The sequence below is a fragment of the Thunnus albacares genome, chromosome 8 (assembly GCF_914725855.1).
Source record: "Thunnus albacares chromosome 8, fThuAlb1.1, whole genome shotgun sequence".
In the NCBI taxonomy this organism is placed as follows: Eukaryota; Metazoa; Chordata; class Actinopteri; order Scombriformes; family Scombridae; genus Thunnus; species Thunnus albacares.
The window spans coordinates 22,159,389-22,183,798 of NC_058113.1; the positions used below are offsets into that span (position 1 = coordinate 22,159,389).

Sequence of the window (24,410 nt, forward strand, 5' to 3'; positions counted from 1 at the left end):
AGCAGGTTTGTAGTATCACATCCAGTCTTGTGAATGTATTTGTGATGTGCGATTTATGACTTTCTCTTCACCTTCCCTTAAAATGTCTTGCTGGGCTCTATAGGCCAAGTGCCTCCCATGTTAACACTAAATGTCACCTGATAACCACAGTTAAAGCTAGACTTTGGCTTGCTGAGAGAGTTGTGATAATTAACATTTTAACTCTGCACACCTCTCAGCACAGCAACACCCACACTGTAGGCAGGCAGTGGTGGTTCACAGAAGAGCGCTCTTAAATGTCAGGGCAGGATAAAGAGTGTCATAGAAAAACTGTGATTCTGTCTGAGGAGTCATTACCTCTCCTCTGACCTATTGAAAGATGTACAGTAATATCTCCCAAAGAAATGCCCCTGCAAGCTTCGGTTCCACCCTTGCACACTGGTTAGGTCATAATCACACACTTATGTACCTAAGTGACTTTACTGTCTAATAAAAGGGAAGTATGTGAGCGATTTATGCAATTTAAGAAAGATGTTAGCAAAGGAAAATAGACGTTGCAATGAGACTCCTTTTCATGAATGCTTTTCATTACCTTCTTTGCCATCTTGTCCCAGCTCATTGCTCTGCTTGTAAACAGTAGTTTATTTACAATAATGCATATGTAGCACTGCAGGTATGTGTATGGCTCCATTGGGGACAATTAAATCAATGTGCATATACAGTGTCTAACAGTGTAACAAAGCCAAGCACAAACATATTAAACTTGCAAAGGTGCTCTATAAAATAGCCTAATAGGGTTAATGTACTCACTGATATACTTATCTGCAGTAGATGGTGTGTATCCTGCCACAAAAGTAAAACAGTTGCAGTAAGCTTAACAGTACATTATTTATCCCACAATGGCCATTGATTTTCTCTCGCTTTCTCTTCTCTGTTAGATCGGGATCTGGTACTCCAACAACACCCTGGCAATGAACTCCACCAGTCTGGATATTAATGTCTCAGAAACACTGGCAAACAAGACCCTTATTGTCACCACCATTCTGGTAAGGTCATACTTACCTTCTGGACCACCACGCTGGGGAGGTTAGAGTTGTTTTTGTGTTTCTGGGCAGGCAGTGCCGTGGCTCACGCTGTGTTGTGGTCTGTTTCTGCTAATTTTGCTGTCACTGTAGCTGTTATAGAAACTGACAGAGCACTGAGAAAGTTGTGTTACTAAATTCAGCAAAATCCTGGTCGTCTCATGATGTCAAAACTCAAGTTGGCCCCTTCTTGTTTCCATATGAGTAATGTCATATTGTGGATAAAGTTTCTTCGATTCGAGGTTGGCTGAGATATATAAAAACACCACATCACGCTATGATGTGACACCACACGGACAATCCTTTCCAAACTCAAATAAGCCTCTATGTGATGAATATTATTGCCAAAGCTTAATTACATGTTATGAATATTACATTTTTTGAGAAAACAAAATAAATTAAATTAAATTAGATAAATTACATTTAATTTGACTAGACACTCAAAAAGTGCTTTAGAGAGAGTCAAATGTGGAAAAAAGGGACACTTTTCCAAATGGAAAGTTGTCTCAAAGCCAGGTAAAACACAGAACACAGAGTTGAATATAAAACATAATTCATAAAATATATCACAAAATATGTAAAGATGTATGCTAAACACCACCTAATGAGCTCACATAAAACAATGTACATCAGTGACAGCATAACATAAAACGAGATCATCACACACCAAAATGACTGCTGACATGCTAGTAGCAACTTAGTGGTAATCTATTATTAACATAACAAACCTTTTTTTTTTACAATAGAAATCACTGTTTTTGAAATATTGAACATTGCATTTCAGTTAATCATTTTTCCTCAAACTGGATATATTGAGCTTTGGACTGAAATCCCTCATGTGCCCCCCGTGTTCAGGAGAACCCATATGTGATGCGTAAAGACAACTACCAGGACTTCCAGGGCAATGACCAGTATGAGGGCTTCTGTGTCGACATGCTGAGGGAGCTGGCAGACATCTTGAAATTCTCCTTCAAGATCAAGCTGGTGGATGACGGGTTGTATGGGGCTCCAGAGCCCAACGGCTCTTGGACTGGCATGGTTGGAGAGCTAATCAACAGGGTGAGTACTCTCCATCTCTCTCTTTCTCTCTCTCTCTCTCTGTCTCTGTCTCTCTCTCTCTCTGTCTCTCTCTCTCTCTCACACACACATACACACACCAGAAACGTGCACAAATGTTCTAACCAGTCTGTACAAACAGAAACTTATATTGAACATACACACACATGCACATACACACACCTACCCACCCACACGCACACACACACTCGCGCTGTAGCCCCAAACCACAACTCTGCTGTTACTTCCCATGTCTCAAATTGCCCTCAGAGGGGAGTAAGACTCTTATCTAGGACAAAAGCTGACTTGATAATTCCCCAAAAGAGAGTGGTAGCATTGCCTAGAATTGTCTGTACCATCTTTTTCCTCGCAGTAACCCACACCCTACTAGCCCGTCCCCCCTCTTCCTCTCCCTGTCCAGGCCTAGCGTGTCTCTGACAGACACTCTGGTTGAAGCAGGCTAATGAGAGCCCCTCTCTGCTTAATTACCATACGGTATACTTCAATTACCAGACTGTGGTCCCTGTGTGGGGCCTGCCACACTGGTGCTCCCCCAGCTCTCCACGCTTCCTCTCCCTCCCTGCCCTCCGCATTGCCTGATCACTCAGCTCTAATTAGCCGCCCATGTTCATCAATTAGCTTTTAATGGAAGAGATGGAGGGGAGGCAGAGCAACCAGATGAAACCAGCAACCAACATGCAAGGTTTTATACAGGTGAAAAGACCAGCCACCCAGTGCTTACTTGCAATTAGCCTCATTTGGACAGTGGATAATGTGTATGTGTGTGTGTGTGTGTGTTTCTGTGTGCCAGAGGTAAAGAGAAAGTGTGCATGTCTGTATGTTCTTCCAAATGTGCTTTTAAGTGGATAGTCAAACTTTTCACTTTTCATTCAGGTAATCAACATTTTGTACAGAGCTCTCATCTACCCAGTGCAGCATCAAGTGTGTTTCTGTTTTTGCAGTTGCCTGACCACTTTTCGTTTTTTTTCCCCCCTGACTCTCCTCCACTCCTCCAACTATTTTCCTCTCACCCCCGCTACTATCTGTCTATCCATCTACCCATCTATCTTTGTCAATCCTGCAGAAAGCAGACCTGGCCGTGGCAGGCTTCACCATCACATCAGAGAGAGAGAAAGTTATCGACTTCTCTAAGCCGTTCATGACACTGGGGATCAGCATCTTGTACAGAGTTCAACTGGTGAGGGTGTTATCTGGGGCTGTAGGGCGCCTGCTAGGTGATACTCTCTACAGCTCTTGTATTGGATTTAATTTCTTTTTGCTTTTAAGCCGGCAAAGTCATACAGAAGACGACAAGCTAAACTTGCGAGATGAAGCTTAAGGAATCAGACTGCATATTGCATAAGGGTTGATCTCATCTTATTGTGTCGTATTTGTGTAGTATGCTGCATGCTGTGTCCACACTGTAATTTATAGGTGTAATTTAAGTCAGTGCTCTGTAACTGGGTAACAGTGGCAGCTTTACATTGCTAATGAGGTTTTGGGACCAAGCCGAGTATGCTTCAGCAGTAGGCATTGTGAAACAGAGCGTTTATGGATTGTAGCATTAGCGTATCAAAGCACTGCAGACTTACTATCAAAGTGCAGTGAAGGACACTGCCCTCCTGTGGTGCAAAGGGGACATTCCCTGACTGCTGAGACATGACACCTCTTTTTCTAACACACTGTACCTTCCTGTCTGTCCGTCTGTCCCTACTTCTCTTTTTCTTGTTCTTTTTCTCTGTACCAGGGGCGGAAGCCGGGTTACTTCTCCTTCCTCGATCCCTTCTCTCCAGCTGTCTGGCTCTTCATGCTGCTCGCCTACCTGGCTGTCAGCTGTGTGCTCTTTCTGGCTGCAAGGTCAATACATTACATCACACACTGTACTGATAGTCTGCAGCTCACACTTGTGCTCCATTGTCATTTATCTTGTTAAGCACAGGTCGCCTGTCACATATTGGAATTTTTTACCTCATACAACCCCTCTGCAGACAGTTTGACAGGGATTGAATGACTGATTGCTGGTAACTTGAATGATATGACAAAGGTACCATATATTATTGTACTGCAGTTTGACCTCAAGGTTGTTCCACTGTACCTGTGTTACACCAGGTTGAGCCCCTATGAGTGGTACAACCCTCACCCATGTCTTCGAGAGCGCAGGGACATGCTGGAGAACCAGTACACCCTGGGAAACAGTCTGTGGTTCCCTGTCGGAGGCTTCATGCAGCAGGGATCAGAGATAATGCCCAGAGCCCTGTCCACCAGATGTGTTAGTGGGGTTTGGTAAGTTATGGATTGGATAAGTTTGTGCATGTTTGCATGCTATAATATAATGTCATAATAATGATACAAACATTGGCACAAAAATAGAGGCTTACAAAATGCAACAAAAAGAGTAAAACAAAGGAAGACTAATTGGTAGAAACAGTGAAGATAAAACATTAATACAATAGTAATAAAACAGTAATAAAATAAAAATGTTAAATATACATTAAGTATACGAAATACATATTAAAATGAAAAAAGGGCTAGTACGCTAGCATAAAATATGAACACAATAAAATAGCAGGGGGCAATAAATATAGCTTATAACAAGAAGGCCAACCTACAGTATACAAATGAGCCTTTAAACGTGATTTTAAAATATTAACAGAATCATTCTAACATGATATGGTAAGCTGTTACAGATTTTAGGGACCACATCTGCAAAACCTCAATGTATTTTAAAGTAGACTCACAGGCTTCCTCCTTTCTTGCATTTTTCATTAAGGTTGCTTTTTTAAGCACATCTGCTATGTAAGATAATGATATTTACATTTTGAATTTTAGGCATATAGCTGACATATAGCTTGTACGTTTCAGTCCCTGAGCACAAACCTTTCATGCAAACAATACAAAAATGCTGTGTTCACAGAAATACTAGCCTGATGATATCCCTGTGGCAACAGAGTGACTGTGAAAGAGACATGTGCTGAGAGAGAAATAATAATCGCTAAGAGCTAAGGAGATAAAGGGTAGAGGAAGACAGGAAGAGCAAATTACACTGAGTTGAGCAAGACATGGGATAGGGGATATTATTAAGTATAGCGGGTACATGATGTTCTTCTTAAAGAAAGTTTTTAGACATGCAGCAAAGGTCATAATAGAGTCCTATCCTCAAGGTAGTGGGTTTACAATATTATCCAGGAAAACTGAACACCTTTTCTTCCTCCCTTTGTCTTCATCATATAGGTGGGCGTTCACCCTGATCATCATCTCCTCGTACACGGCCAACCTGGCGGCCTTCCTGACCGTCCAGAGGATGGAGGTTCCCATCGAGTCCCCAGACGACTTGGCTGACCAGACCAACATTGAGTACGGAACCATTCATGGAGGGAGCACCATGACCTTCTTCATGGTACAACCCACTACAGCAACTATGAATGGCTATATGTGTGTGTTTGTATCCATGTGTATGTGTTAAACTGTGTTATGTTTTTGATGGATTTACTTTAGAGACTGACAATTTCCTGAATTGCCTTTATAGCAACAATTTTTCATAAAGACTTTGTGCTTGTGTAATTTAGTGCAGCGTTTTTGTCTTTATGGCGGTGCTTGAAGTGACTGGTTGGCCTCATATTTGTCACTGTATCTCTGAGTTGCTCTGTTGTTTTCTTTATGGCTGTTTGTGTTAAGTGGCTGACTGCCTGTGTTTGCTTATGAGAGTGCTTCCGGCATCTGTGTTGGCATCTGTGTTTGTCATAGAGTGCGTGTGTGTGTTGTTATCTTTGTGTGTAGGTGAGTGTGTTAAAAAAAAAAAAAAAATTGTTTATTTGTTTGCATGCACGGGAAATGGCTACATGCCAGTTTGTGAGTGTGTGTTTTGCATTCTATTGGTGTTTGTACATATTGAGGAAATAAGAAAGAGTAGTGTTTGCCTACATAAGCCAGATTCAGTGCTACAGTACATTACCCCACTCAATACCTAATCCACACACAGACACACACACACACACACAATACACATCAATATTATTACACGCAGATGCCACCTTCTCTACTCTTTTCCTTTCTTCTCACACACAATGCAGGGAGATACAACATGTAATTGTGCACTTTAAACACTTAATCCTGTTTTGGAGCTTGCCATATTTTGCTAAGTGCTAAACCACCTCCTGTGTGCTGATTTACCTCCATCTTTATGAAAGATGATGCATCAGCTATGCCATGAGCGAATAATCTGTTCCCTTGATTCACCTCGTTTTTTTCCCCCCATCTTCTCGCCTCTCTCCTTTTTTCCTCTATTTGCCATTGATATTTTACTCTCCTTGTCATTATTCACACTGAATTTTCTATTCTACACTCACTTCCCTCCCCTGTTTATCTTGGATGCACTTTTCTTTCTCTCTGTCTTCCCTCTTTCATATTGACCTTCAGTTGATTTCTGCTCCCAAGAGAGATGTGAGAGACGTTGTTAGGAAGCCTGTATGTACAAACACACATCTGCTGTCAGTGTTTAATTCCTATATACATGATATTCCCATCATTGTTTTCCTGTTGCTCTGCAGAACTCACGTTACCAGACCTACCAGCGGATGTGGAACTACATGAACTCCAAGCAGCCCAGTGTATTTGTGAAAAGCACAGAGGAGGGTATAGCTCGTGTGGTCAACTCCAAGTATGCCTTCCTGATGGAGAGCACCATGAATGAGTACCACCGTGGCCTCAACTGTAATCTCACCCAGATAGGAGGCCTGCTGGACACCAAGGGCTACGGCATTGGCATGCCACTGGGTAATAATACTTAAAAAATTAATAATTTATAATTTTTCATGTAAATCATTAGTTATAGAATGCTTGTAGCGACTGATAATGTAATAACTGCCAGATTATAACTTTGATAACTTTAAAATGTAATATAGATATATCACAAGATGAATCATAAATGTGGTAAAACCTGATAATTTAATAATTTGCTGGAATGGAACAATAGCTTCTCTCAATATTGACAGAAGTAGACTACAGTAACACAAATAATTGCATTGTAGTAATGTAATCTCATCTTTTGTTCTATAAAGTAATCATCCTCATATCATTGTGTCAAGCTACTCTCTACTATATTTTCTTTTTAGAGAGAGGCAGTATGTTATCACATTTGATGATTTATTTTTTATTGATATTTGTCTCATTATTAGTTGCAATTATGTTTTACAAACATGAAAAAATGAAATTGAAAATGAAATTTGAAAAAGTCATTTAGAGAATTGATATAAATATCAGTATTGATTAAGTCAGTGTCATTTTCTCAGGCGGGGCATTTCAAAGCCTGCAGGCACCCACAGCAAACACTCACTCACCTTTTGTCATTTGCCTCAACTGACATGCCAGAAAATCGAATGTAAGGCTGCACTTGGCCTCATCAGGGGTTTAAAGGTCACAGAAAGTCACTAATATAACTAAGGTCATACAGTTTCCTCAATTAGACCTATAATTGATCAATTATAACATTGACGACATGCAACCAGTGCTAGGAGCCGCAAGGGATACAGCAGTGACCCAGAATACGGTCAGTGCTGTATCCCTTGCGGCTCCTAGCACTGGTTGTGCCACAGCTTGTGGAATAAAGCAAAAAGACAATGTTTCCACCTAAAGACAGCACTTAACTCATTCAGGTGGCAATAGTTGGAGAGAACATTACAAGAACCATAGTTTTGGAACATTATTCAAGCTTTAAACTGAGATCAGAGATGTTATCTTGATAACATGTTAAAGCTGTGGTTCAACATGTTGTGCTTGTGACCCATTAATATAAAGCAACATCTATTTGCAGTGTGTTGTGTTTAAATGTGAGCAGTTCAGTCAAAGAGTGACTTTCCCTTATTAGACTGTTTCACTTGAATAAGCCTAAGAGCTAAAACTGCAGTATTTCACAAGAACAAGAAAGCAAACCTTAGGCTTTTGGAACTGTGATGGCATTTTTTTATGACCCTCTGACACTTACAGAGCAAATGATTAATAAAGAGAATAATTGGCAGACTAATAAATAAAGAAAATAATTGGATTGATTGGATCTCAGTGCGTCTTGGGTGCATTTACACCTGTACTTAGATTTGTCCACTTGTGATCAGATCACCCAAGACGCATTTTAATGCCAGGTGTGAACAGGACATTAGACAGCCAGTTCTGAACATCAGCAAACTTATAATATAACACAACTTGCTTACAAAGGTTATTTCATTGTTGTAGCAGTGGTAAGCAATGCTATTGCAGTATACAAGTGCATGTACCAGAGATATAACCATATTGTGTCTGCCTGTTAGTCAGTGTCCTCATCAGTAGTGTCACACAGATTTATTCATCTGAGAAATAGAGAAAACTCACCGGCATATGTGTTAAAGATTACATAATTTGAGTCCCCAGCGGCCTAGTGTTTGGGGCACATATCATGTGGCTGCAGCGTCCTGTATCAATTCCCTGCTCTCTATTAGATAAAGGTAAAATGCCAAAAAACACATATTACATAATAATTGATAATGTTTGTGTAAAAATGCTGCTTGCTTAAAGATTTTTTAAAATGACTCTCTACAATCTGAAGGTTGAGTTTCCGCAGAGAAGCTGGACTCTTGCTATCTTAAAATAGTCAAGGACACAATCATGAGTCCGCAAGCTATTTACAGTTGAGAGTAAAGTAGGTCACCTATAACCCCAGTGACCTCTTGGAGGAATACAGTGGGTAGTATAGTTGCAGTATACAAGTCCTATACAAGTCCTAGCAGAGAAATTGCCAGAAATGTGACCGATCACATCCAACAGAGAGCAGGGTGTTTAAACATGTGCGAGGGGAGGGTGTTATCTTAAATCTAAAAATCTCGACCTCATCACCAAAAAGAATAAAAACTCATTAATTGACAGTGGAAGAGGCAGAAACACCTGCATGAGATCAATTATGCTAAATAGACACATGTAGTTGTACTGATAGATCTGAAAAATGTCTTGTACGTGGTTGATTTATTTTTTATCTGAGGGATTAGTAAGTATTTCAACTGGAAGTAATGAATAAGTAGTTAATTGCTTTTCCACACGCGTCCAGCTCTTCTGATGCTCCTCATGTAGAGGTGGTGTCCCACAATCACAGTGATCTATTCTAACAAAGTGGAGGAAGACATGACTAGAGAGAGGAAGGAAAAGTACAGAAAGTGAGATATGTCAGAAAGGTGTGAAGAGATAGAGAGAGATAACACACAGTCACAGTACATCAGCATGGAGAGAAGACGCACACACATGAAGGAGAGACAGACTAGAGAGGAGAATAGGGTCTTGTAATAGACCAAAAGAACAGACATTTTTATATTCTGAAAATAATATAAGGATTGGTTAACCCTAAATTAACAAAAAACATTGCTTTTAGACATGCAGATACAGGTTGGTCTTATGCACTGGACTATTTCTTGACTGAGCATAGTGACTTCTACCTTTCTACTTTCTACTTTATTGTCCTCAAAGGAAATTTTGTCTTGCAGCCAAGCAAAACACATAGATGTGAACATAAAATGTCATAACAGAAAAAACATAGAGTCTTGTTGTTGGCAATCAACAGACACTGCAGGAAGTCACTGTGCCCGGCCAAGAAATTGTCCGGCATGTGACCCTCTGTAAAACCATGACTTGTCATTTTTACACTTTGTTTTTTCTATGGACTAAACAAACGAGATATAATGTAATAATTAGTAAGATTAGGACATGCTGCTAGGTGGATTTTATTTACCTTTGGTCAGAACCAGGCTAGCTGTTTCTCAATGTTTCCAGTCTTCATATTTAATGGACATATGATGAGAGTGTAGTATCAATCTTCTCATCTTGTCTCTCTCTGCAAGAAAATCCCCAAGTATATCCCCCCAAAATGTTGAACCACTAATTGCTGGTGGAGTCTGTCATGAGTTTAGTGTGCATGTTGTTCATTGCACAAACAACAATCATGTCACCACAATTTAGATTTGAGTCCAAAATATCCAAACAACATATCAGAAATACAAACAGAACAACAGTTCCACATTGTGCAATTCAGGACAGGAGATTTTTTAAGAGCTTAAGAGTTCAGGGGCTGTAACACAACCATTCTGAGAATATGCTTAGAGAGCCCCTAACTTAGCCTAAAAATTTCTAGCAAGGAGTCCTAGCTTAGGAGGGATTTGGGAAAAATCTCAGAGCACCTCTGAGCAAGGAGGAGACAGAAACTTTTATCTTAGTGAGGAGGTGTGGTTGACCTCATTGCTAGGTATGACTCATCCTTTTAAAAGGTGGGATTGGTTGATCAAAAATAAAGAAAAATGCACCCTTAATGATAATGGGCATATAATGGAGAGTGAAATTGATAGGCCTAATCATAGAATTTAGTCTTTATTAAGACATGGTGTAATAATAAATACTATTTTATGTAATGGACATCTCTGTTGAATAAATTGTAAGTCATACTTTAAAAGTAGCCTATGAAAACACAGACCTACTTGTGCAGTAGCCTATTCACATGCTGATAGTTGTTATATTTATTTTCTTACATTTATTTACCATGCTACAATCTATTTGATATTAACAAGGGAAAAAGGGCTCAGCTTTCAATTTCTGTGATTGCTGCTTTCCAGCTGCCAGCAAATTCCAAATTTTTTTCCAGTTGCCAAATATTTTAGTGTTGTGATCACTTTCATTGCTGACATTATAGCGTTATTGTGTTGGGTGGGAGATGTGAGTGTATCTCTAATGAGATCAACCACAAACATTATCCCTCTGCGATCTAATCTGTAGCGTTTCATTAACTCATTGTCATTCAGTGTTTGGAGAATATTTCTCCTGCCTCTTTGTCTTTCCACCATTTTCCCCTCTGCTTAAGAAGCTCTTAAGCCTCTTAAAAGTCATCCTCCCTACTCCTAACAGTTTTTTGCCTTAGGAGCTCTCTTAAGGGCTAAGATGCTTTGTGAATAACTTTTGTCTTTACCAGGATCTCTGTAAGGGGAAATTCTTTGAAAACGTTTATTGTGATAGTCGTAGTGACCCCAGAGGGTAGCGGCTGGAACATGGCTGGATGAGTGGTATCTGAGATTAGTTTCTGTGCTCTTTTTACAGGTTGTTTTTAAAAGTTAGTTTAATTTGAAAAAAATTTAAAAATTAAACGGCAATGTCCCAGTTATTCTGAATAATTCACAGAACACACCATCAACCGTTTGCAGAGGGATTATATTTTTCTTAGACAATAACTCCAATAAAAACTGAGCATATTGAGGAGTGTTGTTGACTATCATCATGGCTGGAATCCTCTACGTGTAACTGAGAACAAAATGTTTTGTCATTTCAGATGAACTGACCCTTTAAACCTTCCAGCCTGTTCTACTGTATCTAGTTCATAACATGCTTTGTGTGCTTTCTGACCAGCAGCTGTACCACTGGCTGCCTAGTTGTAATCTCACTCTTTATCTCTCACTAATCCTCTCTTTATTCTCACAATAAGATCACTCGCAGCCATCTCAAGGCTGTAACAGCAATTCTCTCTCTGTTACTTCTGCTTTTCTCTTTGCTCTTTACACTTTCCTCCTCATTTTGGGTTTTTCTCCTCATCCAAGATAAACCCTCTCGTCTGGGCTCTCTCGTCCTCACCTTCTCCATCCTCCACTACTTACTCTTATCCTGCTTTCTTGTCATCCGCCAGGGTCTCCGTTCAGAGATGAGATCACGCTGGCCATCCTCCAGCTGCAGGAGAATAACAGGCTGGAGATACTGAAGAGAAGGTGGTGGGAGGGAAGCCAATGTCCCAAAGAGGAGGACCACCGTGCCAAGGGTCAGTTGACCGCAGCTGTCTGTCTCCTCTCTCTCCTTCTCTCTAATTTCCCCAGTAATAGTCTCCTCACTCTCTGCTACAGTCCAGCTAATGGCTAATGCCTAACTTAATGTCCTTGTGAAGGGTGCTTAGAACAATCTACTTTCCCAAATGTCATCTGTTCATCTCAGGTGGTGTGTAATGGGAATTTTATTAGTGTGAGTGTGTCTGTTTTCGTGTGAATGTTAAATGTGCGTGTGTTTATAAGTCTGCACCTGTATAAATGAAAAAGATAATGAAAAAGCCTTGGTTTTTATGCTGCTGCTGTCAGATGAAAATCTCTTTTAAAAAGGATTTTGGTAAAGACTCCATGCCCGGTTTTTCATCTGTATAATGTATCTCGGGGTTTCAGGACCTCAGACATGGCATTCACACAGTCACTTCATCATGGGCCATTTAAATTTTTAATTCAATCGAAAGAGCACTCTGGTGATTTAATATTGCACTTACATAACGTTGGAGCACAGATTCGAAAAAAGAATTGGTCAAAGGTGAAGCTGCAGAGAAATCCTGATTTTAGTCCCTAGTATGGGTTGAGCGCCTAAAATACTGGATCCTACACTTCCCATAATGCAACACGATAGCATCTTTCATTAGACACCCTGACTGATAAACACCCACATCTCTCGAACTCCATGTCCCCAGCTTGTAACACAAAAAACATTGTAGTCTCCAAACCCAACCTGAGATTACTAAAGTCATGTCACTTTTCTCAGCTCTAAAGAAATAGTTCAACATCTTTGAAAATACGCTTTCACTTTCTTGTTGAGAGTTAGATGAGAAGATAGAAACCTCATACTGTATCTGTATGTAATATGTAATGTATTGTGTGGCTCTGGAGGAGCTTTGTTAAAGGAATAGTTTGACATTTTGGGGAAAAATGCTGTCTTGCTGAGAATTATTTGAAAAATTTGTCTTATAATATCTTGGTAAAAAAAACTGAAGTGTAAAGACAGCAAGTTGTGTTTTTTGGGGAATTTATGTGAATTTATTTAGTTATCTTTGGACAAAGCCAGGCTAGCAGTTCCCCAGTTGTTTCCAGTCTTGATGCTAAACTCAGCTAACTGGCTGCTAGCTGTAGCTTCATGTTAATCATACAGATATGAGAGTGGTACTAATTTCCCAAAATGTCAAACTATTCCTTTACCAAAACTCCTCCAGAGCTACAGAAGACATTTTATAAATGTTTTCACATGTAAAATGCCTTTTTAAGGTGTATTTGTTTATTTGTGTATTAATGTTCGTCTCCTGTGGCCCACTCTCAGGTCTGGGCATGGAGAACATTGGGGGCATCTTTGTGGTGCTGATCTGTGGCCTCATCATTGCCGTGTTTGTGGCCATTATGGAGTTTGTGTGGTCAACGCGCCGCTCAGCAGAGACCGATGAGGTATGCCCCCATACCTGCCCTCGCCGACCCCACAGACACACCCCAGTAGGTTCCCATGGCATCCCGCCAACCCTTTTGATTATGTTATTGTGTGTGTTTGTGTGTGAGAGTGGGTAGATTTCTTTTCAGCTTTTGCCTCCATTTGTATGTGTTTGTTCGTTTGTGTGTGTTATAACATTTGGGGTTCAATGTGTTATGTGCATGTGAGATGAGAGGAATGTTCAAGTATGCGGCACTGAACTGCTATAGTGTTCAAAAATTATACAACAGATAGAGAATTTGATTTCACTTTGCATGTCCTGCCTGCTTTGAAGTCATTGTGCCCTTTTAGTGTTTGGTGTTTAACAGTATGGCAGTAAGTGCAGTGTTTGTGAGCTAAACTTGATGGTACGAATAAGCAATATTGAGAAATGCCAATATTTGCTTGCATAAAGAAGTAGTGTGATCTTTTTCCCTGGCATTAAATGTCATGATGTATCTTCTTTTACATGCCTCACATGTACGCTGGTATTCTTCGTTTCCATTCTTGGATTACTTCTCACCCATCTCACTGTGCGTCTCCCTCTATCTCTCTCTCTCACACACCTCCTGTCATTTGGCCATCAGTGTCTGTTCTCCGATAACGAGTACTGTTTCTGTTTATGTGAGCACATGACTTTTTTACTATGATTTGAATGAGAATGTTGTTTGTCTGTAGTGGACCTGTTGATGCATTTTCTTCACCATGTGTGCAAATTACAGCAGTTGTGCTGTTGGAATGATGAACAAGATTTGTGCGTGTGAAAGTGTGTCTTACTCTGTGTGTGTGTGTGTGTGCGTGCACAGCTGCTGTATGTGTGCGTGTGCCTTTGTATATGTGCACCTGAGTTTGCAGGCCTGCCTGTTTGTTCATAGTACATAGTGCCATAATGAAGTGCCCATAAACTAAACAACATTTTGGTGTTTTGTGTGTTTGGATTGTAATAACTCTCTCTGCTCCTTGGATATTCTCCCATCTCTATCCATCTCCACATCCTCCCCCATCACCTCATTTCTGTTTTCAAACCATCCCTCCATTTCTTGATCTCTGTGCCCTCGCTTCTCTTGCGACTTTTTTTTTTACCATGCCTCAATGTGTCTGTTCTTTCTGCCTTGTACCCGTCTTGTTCTTTTTTTGGTTTCCTTTCAATTTTCTTGTTTTCCCTCCGCTCTCCTCTTTATGTACTGCCTTACCACTGTCTTGTTCTGCTGCCTGCCTACTTTGTGTCTGTGGCGCCCCTCCTACCTTTGCCTCCTTCCCTTCCCTTTTACCTCCCTTCCGTCTTTCCCTCTTTCCTCCCTCCTTCCTTTTCTCCTCTAGGTGTCTGTCTGTCAGGAGATGATCACAGAGTTCCGAAACGCCGTCTCCTGTAAAAAGAGCTCCCGCTTGCGCCGTCGTCGGCCTCTCAGCAGCTCAGCAGCCCTGCGTCACCCCACCCGCATAGCTCTTGGGGCCCCTCGGCCCCTGCGCCTGGTCCGAGAGATGCGCCTCAGCAACGGCAAACTCTACAGTGGAGCTGGCCCCCTGACAGGTGGAGCTGGAGGAGGAGGAGGTGGAGCAGGAGGGACAGGACCTTCCGATCTGGGTCCTGGGCCCCAGCGGATCCTAGATGATCCACTGGGTGCCAACACCACCCCTCCTCCCCCAGCCCCCACCCCTGTAATGCTGCCTGCCCGCAGTTGCACCCATGTGAGGATCTGCCAGGAGTGCCGGAGGATCCAGAGCCTGAGATCAGGCAGCAGTATAGGATCAACCTCAACAAGAATACCACCTTCATCAGCACCTCTACCCAGGCTACCACCACCCCCTCCTCCATCTTCATCCAACACAGACAGTGAGGGTGGAGGGGGGCCCAGCCCAAGGCGGCTACACCACAGTCCTCCACCTCATACCCCCCGACTCATTCCACCTCCACAGAGCAGCAACACCACAGACCTACTGGGTGAACAGGACTGAGACCAGAGGTACTGGGTGGGGTGAGAGGGCTGCAGGGAGCCAGTGATGTGACTGCTGCTTAAAGAAACAAGTGGGATTCATTGGAGAAAAAAGAGGGGGAGATGAGGGAGAGGTGGAGATAAAAATACGAGTTGAACTCGGTGAGATCAGCCAATAGAAAATGTGACGATCTTTACAAGGAGAATGAACAGGGGAAACTGTAACCCTTTCTCCAGGTGAGGTTTAGGCCTAGAGAAACAGACAAGGCTACTGGCATGCGGTGAGATTGTCATCAGTTAAGCTTTTGCAATCTTCTCCGAAGAACATCAGTTTGGACATATCTGAGCGGAAATGCACATGACCAGATGATGATTTTCATTGGCCTCCTTTTCCTCTCCTTACTCCCCTCTCACTTCACCTTTAGATGTGAAGGTGCTGGTTTTCTTCCACAGACACTTCCCTAGAAGCAAACTATCCCTCCAGTAAAATGAAGCCTTGTTGGAGGACATACGTACTGTATCCGTAAGTGATTTAAAACAGCAACTAAAAGACTTCCAGAGAATTATTTCCTGTTGTTGTTTTTTTTTTTTTTTGTCTTTTCTTGTTTTGTTACCATTGTTCTAAGTGGGAATTACAGAGTTAAATAAAGACTATATGTGACAATATGGTGGATTATAACATACTAAGAAACTTGACTACGGCTAATTGTGTTCAAGAGTTTTGTGTCCCTCCCTGTGTCCCATAGCTGCTTTTTGGATGGCATCAGGGAAGGTGGATGAAACAACTTCAAGACAACATAATGCAAACAGTAGCAGAGGAAACTGTTGGTCTGTCTTTCTTTACACTGTGCGTGTGTGTGTATGTAACAATTTGTGCTTCCTGTAAGTCTGTAAGTATTCAAACCATGTACCCAGCAACAGCACCCTTCTACCAATATTAGATAATTGGAGAGCCACAAAAAAGGGGGGAGAGAGAGAGCAAGAGGCTTTGAAATGTGAAATTAATGTCCCTCGTTATCCTGGGTAACGCTTGCCAAGTCTTTACTTCTTTTTCACCTCTGTTCACACAGCGTAGCAGAGATAGAGAGACTGGGTGGGGGGAGAACCAGAGATAGAGAGGCAAGATAGAAAAGAACAGAAAGAGAGGAGATAGAAAGAGGCAGAGAGTGAAAAGGACACTACAGAATTTGAAAGAGAGAGCCCTAACTGAACTTCTTCCATTATTAGATCAGTCCTGATCTGTTAATTCTGGGCATCTTTTAAGGGGCTTGTTAATTCGCCAGCAGGCTGTAGCTGCAGCTTCTTCCCCTCTCTCTGTTAAACAGACAGAGTTGGCCGTCCACAGTGCAAGCTCCTGCCAGAGTGATAGACTCAACACAGGCTTGTCAATACTGTCTCAAGCTTTTGATCGTCTAATTACTCCCCTCAGTGGCTGGGGACTCATTCAGGAGGGGGATGAACACAGGAAAACATACCGATAAAAAGATTTAGAAGAAATACATCTTTTTCGCTCTGGCTAGGAAGGGAAGCTGATCTATCTTAATTATGTTCTTAATGTTACAGCCCTAAACTTTAACTAAAACAGTCTAAACACTGCAGTATATTAGTTACCGGGGCTTAAAGGAATTCACTGGTGGATTTGCATGTTCTGCCCTCAAATCTTCACACTTCATGTTACTACTGATGATTTGTTAAAGCACTTCTCTATCTTATTTTTTGATATCAGCTGTGTTTGGTTACTGTGGCATAATTTTCTTTTGGTGTTACTAAATCACATTAGTTTTATGTTCTGCAGCTGTGTTGTCTGTGGTATGTCCGCATTCACTTCATATGGGATAGATGGTAGAGATGGGAAAAATTCCCATGTTTACAACTTGCGAGCGTTCATGTCACAGGACAACTCAAATGTTAACATGATTACAAAGTTGGTCAAAAATAGTGTGCACTGAACATATAGCACCACATCCAGTAAATGTGGGTTTAATCACCTTGGACAACGGACTTTGGCTGACACGAGGGGTCTCTTGCTTGTGCTTGATTTTCAGGCACATTTAGTATTATAAAGCGCAAAGTCGGCTAACAAAAAAATCAGTTTCCTAGTCATTATTACGGCTTGGATGTTGACATGAACGCTATTTACAAGCAGAATCTGGTTATTATGATTATTCCGATATGACATGAATGCGGCATAAGACATCTCTGTGAAAATGTCTCATTAGAAGCAAATGTAACTCAGTTATATTCAGTATATTCAGTACAAATTTAATGACTTTTAAAACATAGACATAATAGCCTATTAATCCGAGGATGATATGTTGTTGATATAACATCATTATCATGTGCTGCATTGGCATTTTCTGCAGGTCACAATCTGTTTCATCAGGGTCTCAATATTCAATGAATCCTTTTCTTAATCAGATCCCAAAATATTCCCTGTAGAATAATTCACAACTAGGGGGGAGGTTTGATACACACCCTTAGTTATAATTAGTATACTTTGTAATTAAAAGTATTTTGTTGTGTTCAAGGAAACGCTGACAACCTGGATTTGAGAGTTAGCTGATGAAAGGAAACTTTTTCAATGCAAGATATTATCAAATTCCCACCGTGCTGTTCATGTCCGTGTTTGCTTATTGTTTGTCTTTTATGGTTCAATTTCTATGAATGTAATGTTTTGAGCAGCTGATTCTCAATTCTTGAACATCAGTGGTTCCTACTTCTTGAGTTTATCTCACCCCCCTTATCTCCACCTCTTGTCTGGAACGACAGTTTCCCCTATTTGTACCACAATCTTTGTTTCTGAAAACCTCTTGACAGCTGTGAGTCTCTGAACAGCTTCATGCTATCATTTCAGATCTCACCAAACAGCAGGAGAGCAGTAACAAAGACATGATCCCTCACCGGCTTCCCACCCATGCACATTCAGCAGTAAAACCAATTATGTGGGGTAACATGCAACACCACCAGTACAGCCCTTTACAAATCCCCTGAAAAATACAGGCATTGTTGATTCAGCGTGCATTGCATTGCAATCTTAAATTATGCATTCTGCAGTGAAAAAAGATTTGTTGACACTGTTGTGTTCCAGATATTGAATGATAACATTGTTTGCGCACATTATGTTGTTTCTCTGAATGATCCCTGTCAGCAGAACCAGGCCTGGATTTGATGTGTCTTTTTCTTTCTGTTTACTTCTGCCTTTGTGTTCAGAATGCTGACAAGGCAACCGGAGCCAACCTTTCCCACAAGTCGTCACAGTACACAAACGCATGCACACACACACACACACACACACACACACACACACACACACACACACACACACATATTCTCACAAACAAAAATACACTCATCCACAACATCTTCATTTCTGATTCCCCTGTTGTCCAAACGCAGTAAACCCACTGGTTGTTTTTGTTGTTTTCAAATTTGTCTTCAGAGTCATTTTCCTCGTCTTCTCTGGTTTGTTCTGTATACAAATTTACACGGCTTGATATGTGACAGCACCACGTAGCCATTAAGTGGCTATCAACAGCTTTAAACCATCAGCTGACAGAGTTTATAAGCTGCAAAACATTATTGTGGAAAGGTGAGAAGAGGGTACAACCCCTAAAAAGCCAAAATATTACTAGTTTGAATATCAAAGGGAAGGGAGGGTCACAAAACAAATCAAATGGGGTGTCTGGACGGTCGCTCCATGAAACAAACATTTTTTGTTTACTTTTATGTTCTTTTCTTTGGTATTTTTTTCATATTTCTATACTAGTGCTAAATGGATTATTAAAACTGATGATGAATATTATGATTAAATTGTTGTTATTATTCCTATTGAAGAGCAAGAGGTTCTATGGTGTGCTTGTGGGTGAGGGGGGGGCGGGGGGGGGCTGGAGGTGTTGGGACGAGATTCAGTGATGTTCCTCAGAGAGATCCCCCTGTTGTTCAAACCTATAGACACACAAACTTCTTTTGGAATAAAAAAATATACAAACAGTGAAACAAGTCTTTGATTTTCGAGTGGAAAGTTCGCTGCATTTTCTTCCTTTTCATGTCTGAGTGATGTGATATACTGACATGGAAAGACTCCCTTCAAACAGCATTTATCTTTCTTTCCTGACATGACAGAACCACAAACCAAAGATTCGGTGAGGTATGTACAAACGTATAAACTTTATTTTTTCTTTTAGAGATTCAACGTTACAACAATTCAAAATTAAATATGAGCCCTTAAGTTATCATTTTACACAGATAAACGCTGACTATGTTCTCACCTGACAGCACAGAGTGAATGTGACAGACATAATCTCACACTCACAAAATGACACAGTCAGGGGATGCAGAAAACGACTGTTGGCAATGCTCACTAAAAGCATGCGTCATTGCAACAACTTTGCAAAAAATGTTTGTCACCTTTTTACATCATGTCTGCTTAGACACAACATCTGCATACAGGATTGTGACATTAGCACTAACAAATGTTCTGCACTACAGACCCAAAGTAGACAGAATACTGGGCAGGATAAAAGACTACTCAAGCTATTACCAGTACCTGAATAAACACAGTACTGTGTTATAACATGCAGTTCTTGTTTTTATTTTAAAACTGCTGTAGGTAAGTTAGAAGCAAGAATACAACCACAACTCAACTCCCTAATGGAGTCAAAGTAAGAGATAAACATCACTGTGATGTCCAGTTTAGTTCAGAAAAAAACATGGGAAATCTAATTTCCCACAGAAATGGAGTAAGCATTTAAAATTCCCTCAAAGCCTTAAACTCTTACCATGATTGGACCCACCACACTAGTGTTGACTCTGGTCATTGCTTTACTTAGTTTAGCTCCCTTTTGGTCGGGTAATTTTACATTTTTGTCTTTATTGTCTTCCTCCTTTCTTTGTTTGCAAAGCAGAAATAGGAACTTTGCCTGCTTACCCCTATTGTGCCATTATGTTGTCTATTTCCCAAACTTGAGCAAGAAATCTCTGCTGCTTTAGTGCTGTTTCACATAAATTTGGATTTTTGGCTAATCCCTCTCTGAGGCAATTTATATCACTGTAAAGCCTCCAGGGATTTGACTGTGCAGGAATTCTGGTAAAACAGCACTCAAAATTGCAAGTCATGTAGCACAATTGAAAAACACAAGTGATAGGCCTCATTACTGACAATGAGGAGATAGCCTACAGGAGAGAGGTCAACAAGCTGACACAGTGGTGCCTGGAGAACAACCTCTCGCTCAACGTCGATAAGAACAAGGAGCCGATCATGGACTACAGGAGAAGACCCCATCGCCATCAATGGGTCTGCTGTAGAGAGTCAGAAGCTTCAAGCTCCTCAGTGTTCACATCACTGAGGACCTCACCTGGGACGAGCACACTGCAACTTCTCTTTCACCTCAGGCAGCTGAAAAAGTTTGGCATGGGGCCCAAGATCCTATGGGCCTTCTACAGAGGCACAACTGAGAACATCCTGACGGGATGTGTTACTGCCTGGTATGGGGTTCAACCGCAAAGCGCTGCAGAGCATCAGTGGATGTGAGCTTCCCTCCATTCAGGACATTTACAATGGATGGTGTGTCAGTTAAGCCCGCAGGATTATCAAAGACCCCAGCCACCCCAACCACGGCCTGTTTGAGCTGCTGCCGTCTGGCAAGCGCTACCACACCCTCAAGGCCCGGACCAGCAGGCTAGCAGGCTCCGGGACAATTCTTTCCACCAAGCAACCAGGCTGATGAATAATGGACACTAACAGCCTGTTGCCTGTCTGTCTGTGACACACACGCACACACAAACACACGCAAAACATGCAAACAACTACATACACATATGCACATTTATTAAGGCAGGACCTACACACAGCATTTTACAAACGCTATATATTATTTATATTATTTATATTTTTATTGTATTTTTAGGACTTCTTTTCTAGTACTATTTTTAATACATACACACAGCATTTTACACACACTACACATTATTTGTGTCATTTATATTTTTATTGTACATTCTAATACTATTTTTACTGCTACTTCTATTTCTATTTTATTGCTATTGTTGCTGCAATGTCAAGGAGCTGAAACCCAAGAATTTTACTCTCTTATACTTGTATAATGGGATGTAACAATAAAGGAATCTTGAATCAATTGCAGCCAGATAGTTTTTTTTCTCATACACATCCATTACCAAAGAAAGGGATAAACTAAGAAGTTAACTGTCTGAGTTCAACAATCATATTGAAACAAGACAAGGAGTCAGCTACATTGACACCAAGGTCTACACAGTGGTGCTTTGAGCTAAATGCCAATGTCAGATACATCTTCACTATCTTGTTGACTTGAGTGGTGGACAAATTAAAATTTTGACCTCATGGTGGTGCTAGATGAAAAGTCAGGAGCTTGCAGTGCTGTTATTGTAATTCAGTTCAATTTTTAGTAAATTACACCAGTTACCAGGTACACAAAAAGAGAACCTTATCATCACTTTAATGTACATCTCTCTCTCTTATTTGGATTTCCAACTCCCAACCATCACTTCAGCGTATGTGACATCATCTACGTGTTTCTGTGTCATTAACAGAATTATCAAATTAATTCAGTTTTATTAGAGATGTAGCCAAACCATATATGAGCTCACGTCACCCCTTTCAATCACAGATGGCTGACATATCCATCACTGGACCACCTGTATTTGAAAGACAGATAGGCTTTAGTCAAGGGAACTGACACAAACAGAAAAAGACGTAAATTAATGTGCTGCAGTTTAAAAATTGAGAAAAGAGGAAGTTGTGCATTTGTTCTTACCAGCGAAACACGGTGCCTGACCAAAGCCTCACATCTGAGTGAAGAAAATAGTGCACTTTCATAAGGGAATTTTTTTCTGATGTATAAACCCTTGACAGTATGTGTAACCCATGAATAAAAGCTTCACAGTTTAAATGGACCAGATATAAAATTGACTTTTATACCGTACAAGATAATGGGTAGTATTACAGATTCAGTTATGTGACACTCCTGGTAATGGAAGGGTTGTCTTTTCAACAGCATATCCCTACACACACCTTATTCTGATGATATTGATGTAAGTTTTGGAGGCCATGATCAATACTATCAGCATGAATATTCCTGTGGCAATCATCCTCAATGCGAGCATCCTTGGTGTCATCTGCATCGGTTCTGTGGAGAGAAAAACATGTGAAATTAATTTAAATTTAAGCTCACTGTGCTGATACAACCCTGATTATTTGATGACAGATTCAGACCTACTGTACAGTATTTATGAGGTGCAATAAATGTAGATTAATTTGCCATGGAAGAGTAAGTGGTAAGTGGACATACAAAGTTCAAGGTAACACCCCAATGTATACAGTATATTTAAAAAAAATATTTCAGATCTCATCTATATAAGAGAAACCAAACCATGTTATTCAACACTTACCACAGTAAGTACAGTAAATGGCACTTTGGATCATTTTGAAGACTGTCTGTACCTGTACTTAATGTTAATTTGGCTACAGATTGTGAAAAAATGCTTTACTTACTAACCTTGAAGAACAAGGCAGGTGGTTCCTACAAATGAACCAGTGGGAAAGGTTGCTATGGTGCAGCTGTACAACCCTGCATCCTCTGTTTTCACATCTCTAATTACTAGAGATTGTTCCGCAAATTCCACTCTCCACTTCAGAGGAGCTTCAGTGACGACCACTCCAAATTGGACATTAAACACAATAATGGTAATTTTCTCTCCTTCTGCTGGCTTAAGATCCCAATGAACCTGCACAATATCAGACTTATTTGGTCCTTGGATGAATTTACATGGCAGTATGACATCAAGCCCGAGGTATCCAGTCACTTCAGACAAGACTTTGATTTCTTGTGCCTGCACAACTGTAAAATACAAAAAAAGTAGACATTGATAGTTGCAGGATGGAAGATGGAAATGTAAAAGAACATTTTGAAACAAATATGATTCACTAACAAAGACAAAAGTGACGAAAAGACTGCCTTTTCAGATTGTTATTATTACTGTGTTATGCCCTGTAGTGTGATCTCTTAGTTCATGTTATTCCCGTTGAGTTTATTGAGCGTGGAGTATATTGAGTCCTCGTTTAGTTCCAACCAACAGCATATTTGCCAGTATATGTTGTATTTGTTTCACAGCAGTCTCTAAAAAACTTTTGCGTTTTTAATTAGTCTTTTTTATCTTCCAGGCTACCACCACACTCCCGTGTAGTAATTTTAATTAAGCTGTTGTCAGAATTTCATAATTTAAAGCTTTTTGTCTTACCTGAGAAGGTGAAGTAGACAAACCACAGAAGTACAAGGTGAGATCTGCTGCAAGTTTTCATAGTGCATACACCAGCCAATGCACCGGCAATTCTGTGCATCACAATTACACAAATAGCTGTAGCTAAAACCACAGCTCGTATCAGCTGTAGCAGAAGAGAAAATAAAACAACTTACTACGTAAAGGGGGATGGGAAAAAAATCACAACGTCTGGGGAAAGAGGAACCGTACCTCTCAAACTGCAAGAAACATAATATTAGGTGTGTCTGATACTTTTTCCATACCCATTTACTTGAGGCTTCAATCTATAATCTGTTACACTAGTTTGTCAGCAGCTTCATCATGAATGTAAAGCAGTAACAAAAGAAACAAATGAAGGCAAGGTGAGGCAAAGCAAATTTATTTATGCAGCACATTTCATGCACAAGGAAAAATCCAAAGTGCTTTACTAAATTCAAAATAATATAAGAACAGGACAATGAAAATAAAAACAAGACAACAAGAAGCAAGTAAAGTTAATAGAACAATAAAATACATAAAATTAGATAAAGAGTAAAGGAGCATAAAAAGCAGCATAAAGGATAAAAAATATAATTGAATTAAAAACCATGGCAAAGATGAGTCTCAAGTTTAGATATGAAAGTAGTCAGCATTGTTTCTAGTCTGAGATCTTCAGGTAGTTTGTTCTACATGTGAGCAGCACAGACGCTAAAAGCAGCTTCACCATGTTTAACTTTAGGAACCACAAGTAGCAGCTGACCTGAGAGCTCTGGAAGCTTCATACTGGCCGAGAAGATCTGAGATGAACCATTCATGGATTTATGGACAAGCAGTA

General features: G+C 40.5%; 1 protein-coding gene across 1 annotated transcript in view; it reads left to right on the forward strand.

Moving 5' to 3' along the window:
* grik5 (glutamate receptor, ionotropic, kainate 5) overlaps positions 1-19,111 on the forward strand; it is a 91,027-nt gene extending 71,916 nt beyond the window's left edge. Inside the window, exons 14-23 of the mRNA XM_044358417.1 lie at positions 918-1,025; positions 1,917-2,120; positions 3,202-3,315; positions 3,865-3,974; positions 4,227-4,400; positions 5,349-5,514; positions 6,665-6,890; positions 11,794-11,922; positions 13,227-13,348; positions 14,688-19,111. Coding sequence (XP_044214352.1) covers positions 918-1,025; positions 1,917-2,120; positions 3,202-3,315; positions 3,865-3,974; positions 4,227-4,400; positions 5,349-5,514; positions 6,665-6,890; positions 11,794-11,922; positions 13,227-13,348; positions 14,688-15,323 — 1,989 coding nt within the window. The 3' untranslated portion in view covers positions 15,324-19,111. The remainder of the gene's footprint in view (positions 1-917; positions 1,026-1,916; positions 2,121-3,201; positions 3,316-3,864; positions 3,975-4,226; positions 4,401-5,348; positions 5,515-6,664; positions 6,891-11,793; positions 11,923-13,226; positions 13,349-14,687) is intronic.
* Positions 19,112-24,410: the final 5,299 nt, after the last annotated feature.